Source organism: Palaemon carinicauda, chromosome 42 (genome assembly GCF_036898095.1).
Source record: "Palaemon carinicauda isolate YSFRI2023 chromosome 42, ASM3689809v2, whole genome shotgun sequence".
Taxonomy (NCBI): domain Eukaryota; kingdom Metazoa; phylum Arthropoda; class Malacostraca; order Decapoda; family Palaemonidae; genus Palaemon; species Palaemon carinicauda.
In genome coordinates, this window is record NC_090766.1 from 37504082 (window position 1) to 37511581 (window position 7500).

General features: G+C 34.4%; 2 protein-coding genes across 7 annotated transcripts in view; one reads left to right on the plus strand and one right to left on the minus strand.

Annotated features, from left to right (window-relative positions):
• The window catches only part of LOC137633225 (dentin sialophosphoprotein-like), a 72761-nt gene that overhangs the window by 47669 nt on the left and 17592 nt on the right, over positions 1 to 7500 (minus strand). The window lies entirely within an intron of this gene.
• LOC137633104 (NADH-quinone oxidoreductase subunit N-like) overlaps positions 6470 to 7500 on the plus strand; it is a 6333-nt gene continuing 5302 nt past the window's right edge. Inside the window, exon 1 of the mRNA XM_068365265.1 lies at positions 6470 to 6584. Coding sequence (XP_068221366.1) covers positions 6470 to 6584 — 115 coding nt within the window. The remainder of the gene's footprint in view (positions 6585 to 7500) is intronic.

Genomic DNA, 7500 nt, shown 5'->3' on the forward strand with positions numbered 1-7500 from the left:
ACACACAAACATGCGCACACACATTCAACACTTCCCTCCTTTCCTAACTACAGCCAGCTGGTTTGGGTAATATGTGGGAGATTTTCGTCGTTCGATTGGTTACTGTTTAGCGCGACAGAAAACAAGATTATACACAATACACAATCTGTATATATATATATATATATATATATATATATATATATATATATATATATATATATATATATATATATATATGTGTGTGTGTGTGTGTGTGTGTGTGTGTGTGTGTATATATACATACATATAGTATATATACTGTATGTATGTATGTATATATGTATGTTTAAGCATATATATATATATATATATATATATATATATATATATATATATATATATATATATATATATCCAGACACTTGCTCTTTATGATATAGGAAAAATGGAAAGATTTTTATTAATGAAGAGAAAAATCGAAATAAACTCAATTCAGAAAGCATCTAATTCAGATAAAGTAGGAAGAGTGGGGGGGGGGAGGGATACCCCTCATTAAAAGGAGAGATGTTATAGAGGCCTACCTACCAGACGACCTGACTTAGAAAGGCAAGAAAAACAACGTCTCTCTTTATAAGGACTTTGTAAGGACGCCACACAGTCTCCTCCACTCCTGGGCTGTTACCAACAGCTAACTGCTAACACACAATGTTGAAGTTATGCATTAGTTATCAGAGGGGCTAAACTAACATTAAAGATCTGGCTGTTCCTTATGGAACTTGATTCCTTTTTTATCTATTCCTTATTTCTACGTCAAAATAAAGACATTCAATTTTTATATTTTACTGGGCGATCAACTATCGATTGGTTTTCGAACTAATGCTAAATAATTGTGCTCTTGGAACTGTCGTCTTTCCTTTTTTTATTATATACCTAATTTCATAAATCCGTTGAGAGAGAGAGAGAGAGAGAGAGAGAGAGAGAGAGAGAGAGAGAGAGAGAGAGAGAGAGAGAGAGAGAGAGAGAGAGAGAGAATGATATAATCTATGCAAAGATTTTAATTTCGTTACTGAACACTCTCAAATCAGTTTCTGTTAATTTGAACACCAACCTTCTTTTCAAAATATACACTCAAACTTTATACAAAGTTGGTAAAGCAAAATGCTTTAAGCCCAAGGGCTCAAACAGGGAAAAATAGCCCAGTGAAGAAAGGAAATAAATACAAGAAATAATAATTAATGAACAATTAAAATAAAATATTTTAAAAATATCAAAAAAGATATTATCAATGTTATTACTTGCTAAGCTACAACTCCAGCTGGAAAAGCATGATGCTACAAGCCCAAGGACTCCACAGGGAAAAATAGCCCAGTGAGGATAGGAAAACAATGAAATAAATAAACTGCAAGTAATAACAAGCAAAATAAAATATTTCAATATAATTAACATTAAATTAGATCTATCATATATTAACTATATAAAACTTCACAAAAAACAAGAGGAAGAGAAATAAGATAGAATAGTGCGCCCGAGTGTACCTGTAACCAAGAGAACTCTAACCCAAGATAGTGGCAAACCATGGTACAGGGGCTATGGCACTATCCAAGACTAGAGAACAATGGTTTGATTTTGAAGTATCCTTCTCCTAGAAGAGCTGCTTACCATAGCTAAAGAGCCTCTTCATATATAAACTATAAAAAAAAACTTATGTCAACCTGTCCAACATAAAAACGTTTGTTACAAAGTTCGAAGTTTTGAAGTTCTACCGACAAGACAGAAGCGATCTCACTAGAACTTGCCCCTGTCTCTTTATGCAAAACACAATCGGTTTCTAAAAGCCACGTAAGGACTCTAAATTCATTCAGATACATTGCCGTTCCTCTCGTCTGGTTCGGCCATGTAACAAGACCATAGTTGTTCTGGTCGAAGCGATACACAGAGATTACAGCTTCACTGTCTCTTCCCTCTCGCTGGAAGATGTTCGTAAAACGTAAAATATTTGATAAACTTCAAAAGTTCAAACTTGCAGGGAATTTTTTTTATGTTAAAATTGCGATTTTTTTAAGTGTATTATTGCTGGAATCATTTTAGGGAAAGATACACAAGCGCATGAACATAGAATTTCAAAGCAAGATTCCATAGGCTATATTGCAAATATGTGTAAAAAGGGAAATATAAATAAATAGAGAGGAATATATATAAACAGTAACATTACAATAAAAACTCAAGAACATAATCTTACAGGTTAAAATTACTATCTTTTGAACAGTGTACTATCAATGGTAATTTCTTAAGATGTTTACCAAGGTTGATAGGGTCTCCCTCAAAGGTCGAAGCAACTGTGGTATTAAAAGAACTGTTTTTGAGATTCCCGACATTCACTTTGGACACTGAGAAGGTTTAAGCTTCTTCCAGGTGGACTTCTTAACGCCACAAAGACGACATTTGAGGGACGCCTCGATCTTCAATTGCAAAATGATGCTATTTCATTTTCTCTTAACTGTATGACCTCCGCCAACGAAGCTGGAGGGGGGTTAAGTTCATTCAAATATGTGATCTATCTTCAGTGAGAACATATTTGAGGATGTCTTGTTCAGCAGTTTCAGAGTTCCCTCTTATTCAGGTGAATGTTCGTAACATAGCAATCCAGGAGTGTTAAGGTGTAAATAGTTTCCAAGGGTCTTCATCTAAAAGCTGACTTTAATCGACAGCATGTTCCTAGTATTTTTGGCTCTTTAGGCTCGCTTTCATGACGCTTATATCTAGGGTTTTACCCACTATTTGTGTGATGGTGAATTTGTTTGTGTGTGTGTGTTTGTTTGTGAACAGCGTCCTGACCATAATTTTGATTTTAGAGTAATGAAACTTGCAGGGATTAACTGTTATGTAAAAAGTTGGTAATCATTAAATTTTGGCAAGGTCAAGGTCACGGCCAAGCTAAATGTCCAATTCACGTAATCAGCCATAAGTTTGGACATGGTTGTCACAGAGACTTGAAACTTGGTTTATACTTGTGTATGAAATTTCACGCCAATTAATACATTTTAAGGTCAAAGGTCAAGGTCAAGCAAAAGGTTGATATAAAACTACCGCAGCGGAGGTCTGCACTCTACTGAGTGCCCCTCTAGTTCCAAACTTAATTTGAATGTTTTCTCTTTTTCAGACTGATATTTTTCTAAACCTAATTTGAATACTTTCTCCTTTTCAGGGGCCGAGAAGGGCAGATACTTATCATGGTCTATATTTGTTGATGTACTGAAAGATAAGGAAAACAGTTTTGAGCCAATGCTTAGAAATTTTATTCGTCTTTCAAAAATTTTGAGGACTGCATATCCGAATACTTACAAATGAATTATATCGTCCAAATGCTTCCTTTTTTTTTAAGTTTATGGGAAAAGACTGTCAATTATATTAGACACAACGTTACATATGTCACAGTGGACAAGAATGATATACGCAAAATGCCACTGTTTGTTTTTCTCTACTCCCATAAACAATTAACGGACACCTACATACATTATAGAACCAAAATATATGAAATATTGATGGTTATAAATATGCTCTACATGACTGATGAATTAACAATAATATTAATGTTTCCAATCATAATAAATTTTACACTGCTATTATTCAATAACAACAAATGCAGTCGTTTTTTGGTCCACTGCAGGACAAAGGCATCAGATATGTCCATTAATTTCTGGAGTTTGACCAGTTTTCATCACCGCGCTGGCCAGTGCAGATTGGAGATGGTGGGAAATTTTCACCTGATCGCTCACAGCAAACCAACCTAGTATGGGTGGCCATGACTAGGACTGCTTTGGTGAGCATTGCAATACGCAAACCATTTCACCACGTTAAGGTATTTCATAAGTGTGTGTGTATGCATATATATATATATATATATATATATATATATATATATATATATATTATATAGATATAGATATATATGTATATATATATAAACACACATATACATAGGTATATATATATATATATAAACATATATGTAGGTATATATATAAACATACATATATATATATATATATATATATATATATATATATATATATATATATATATATACATATATATATATACGTATATACATAATATATGTATATATACATATATATTCAAATATTTATATATAGACATATATATATGTGTGTTTATCTATATACATGTATATATGTGTTTATATATACACAGAATCATCTAAGGCGAAATCAAGATAGACGAATAACTTATACTGACAGGGAAGGGAAACAATACGATGAATAATCAAATGTCGTCTTCGTTATGACATTTACTGAATAGTGAACAGACTACTTCATTAATAATTAATTAATGAAAGCAGTAAGGATATCATCTGGGCCCCTGATGGTAAGGAAGTTTGTACAATCATCACAATTTTAGAGATAATTAATCCCCTTTTGAGTTGGGGAATTATTTCATTGATGAGAGAGAGAGAGAGAGAGAGAGGAGAGAGAGAGAGAGAGAGAGAGAGAGAGAGAGAGAGAGAGAGAGAGAGAGAGTTTGGAAAATCATGACAATTTTGGGACACAATTAATCCCTTCTGCAGTTAGAGAGTTACTTCATTGATGAGAGAGAGAGAGAGAGAGAGAGAGAGAGAGAGAGAGAGAGAGAGATAGATGGAAATTTGCCAAGGTCATATCATTGCATAATGACTTAGGATAAACATTTTACGACGAATGTTACCCGACAGATTTGACAACCGGGATCTGTCTACCCAGCTGCCTGACATCTCTCTCTCTCTCTCTCTCTCTCTCTTTCTCTCTCTCTCTCTCTCTCTCTCTCTCTCAGCTTCGTGCAAATCTCTCTCTCCTTTCCTCGCCACCAGTGCAACTCTCTCTCTCTCTCTCTCTCTCTCTCTCTCTCTCTCTCTCTCTCTCTCTCTCTCTCTCTAAGCTTCGTGCAAATCTCTCCCACCCTCAGCTTAGTAATAATCTCTCTCTCTCTCTCTCTCTCTCTCTCTCTCTCTCTCTCTCTCTCTCTCTCTCTCTCTCTCTCTCTCTCTCTCTCACAAATCAAAATTTCACCTTCAACAAAATATAAATTTATAAACAGTAAAGGTTAATGTAACTTATTATTATTATTATTATTACTATTATTATTATTATTATTATTATTATTATTACTTGCTAAGCTACAACCCTAGTTGGAAAAGCAAGATGCTATAAGCCCAGGGGCCCCAACGGGGAAAATAGCCCAGTGAGGAGAGGAAACACGGAAAAATAAAATATTTTAAGAACAGTAACATTGAAATAAATATTTCCTATATAAACTATAAAAACTTTAACAAAACAAGAAGAGGAGAAATTAGATAGAATAGTGCGCCCGAGTGTACCCTCAAGCAAGAGAACTCTAAGCCCAGACAGTGGGGTTAGAGATTTTTTCATAGTAAAATTTCTCAACATTTAGTTAGAATCTCCCCAATATGATAAAGAGCTAGTGTCTGTCTACATATCTAAATATATATATTCATATTTCTTTTCGGTCACGCTGGGTGGCATTGTCAGACTTATAACTACTCGGTCTCTCCCCGTCCTTTCGGATTGGGGGAGGAGTAGTCATACCAGAAGTACACTCTGAAACCTCCACTACCCTGTTGTGGTTAGGAAATGCAGAGGGGGTGGGAAAGGTTGATTTTTTGACGGGTCACGTACACTAGTATTTACAAAATAGGCAAATGATTACTCAAATAATTTTTGGACCAATGTATGATGGGTATACAATAGCTCGAGTGGCATATGTGAATGACATCATGATGAGGGGTAGATGGCGATGGTTTGGGCAAGCTCTTCGAACTCCTCAAGAGATTAGTTCACCAAACGTTCAATTTGGGCTCCACAAGGCTCTAGAAGTGTTGGAAGATCCAGGCCTACATGGTTGAGGACTATGAAGCACGGAGTAGGAGATGATGAATAAAGAAGTATTGAATTAAAAGCTCTAAATGGAGACGATTGGCAAAATCTAGGCGTAGGGGGAGATGATGATGGCACAGAATATACTAAATTCTTCTTTATGACTGAAGAAGTTAATGAATTCCAAAAGACGATTGAACTTCCTTGATACTCTTAATGGTAGGGTCATGTCCAGTCACTAACTAGATAAGAAGAGACACATTTGTTTGGAAACCTAGAGAATATGACACATGAAATAACTACTAAAATTATTGATCTCTAGATACGATCTCAGTTCAGTGACCTGTGCAGAATGTAACTACGCATCATCAATGCGTGTATTATGTAAAATAAATGTGATTATTATCTGGGATATACTGTTGTTGAATGACAAATAAAGCAGCTTATCAAACAAGGCAAACCCTAAACAGACTTAGGGTTCCGGGCTCAAACTCTAATGAAGTCCTTCTCAAGTTCAAATCAAAGAAAATAAAATGATCCCAGGACACCAATACAGACTCTAGAGTCACTAGTGATATGCAGTGGTCTTTCTACCCTCGACAAACAAAGACATCTTCATTATGTCAAACAACAAACAAAGACATCTTCATTATGCCCAACAACAAACAAACACATCTTCCATATGCCCAGCAACAAACAAAGACAACACCTCCTCCCTTATGTCTCAAACCGTAGGTATCTGTCACAACAGCCTGATCATCAGGCGAATGGCAATCATGTAATAGCGCTATCGGGGGTATCAGATAACGAGCAGACCTCTTGTGACCTGTTTCTATAATATCGCTAGATTTTACAGCCCCGTTATGTAATATGGTCTGTTAAAGTTTGATCTTCCTAATCCGATGGTTGAATCGGTGGAACTTCATAAGTTCAAACATGCAGCCAATGTTTTGATGTTAAAATAGTCTTATATCAACAAGGCTATTTCAATGTTTAATATTGTGTGAAAGTTCTATTTTAATGTCATTACTGTTCTTAATATATTTTATATTATTGGTTCATTACTTCTCTTGTACTTTTTTATTTCTTTATTTTCTTTCATAATCAGGTGGTTGAGTCGGTGCAGCGAATGTTTTGTTAAAATAGTCTTATATCAACAAGACTATTCTAAAACTTTATATTATGTGAAAGTTCCATTTCAATGTTATTACGGTTCTTGAAGTATTTTTTATTAATTGGTCCATACTTCTCTTGTACTTTTTCTATTTCTTTATTTCCTTTCCTAATCAGGCGGTTGAATCGGTGGAACTTCATAAGTTCAAACATGCAGAGAATATTTTTATGTTAAAATAGTCTTGTATCAACAAGGCTATTTTAATAGTTTATAATATAATGTGAAAGTTCTATTTCAATGTTGTTACTGTTCGTAAAACATCTTATATTAATTGTTCATTACTTCTCTTGTAATTTCTCCATTTCTTTATTTCCTTTCCTAATCAAGTTATGAAATCAGTGGAACTTCATAAGTTCAAACATGCAGCGAATGTTTTTATGTTTAAATAGTTCTATATCAACAAGACTATTTTAATAGTTTATAACATTATGTGAAAGTTCTGTTTCAATGTTGTTAGTGTTCTTAATATATCTTATA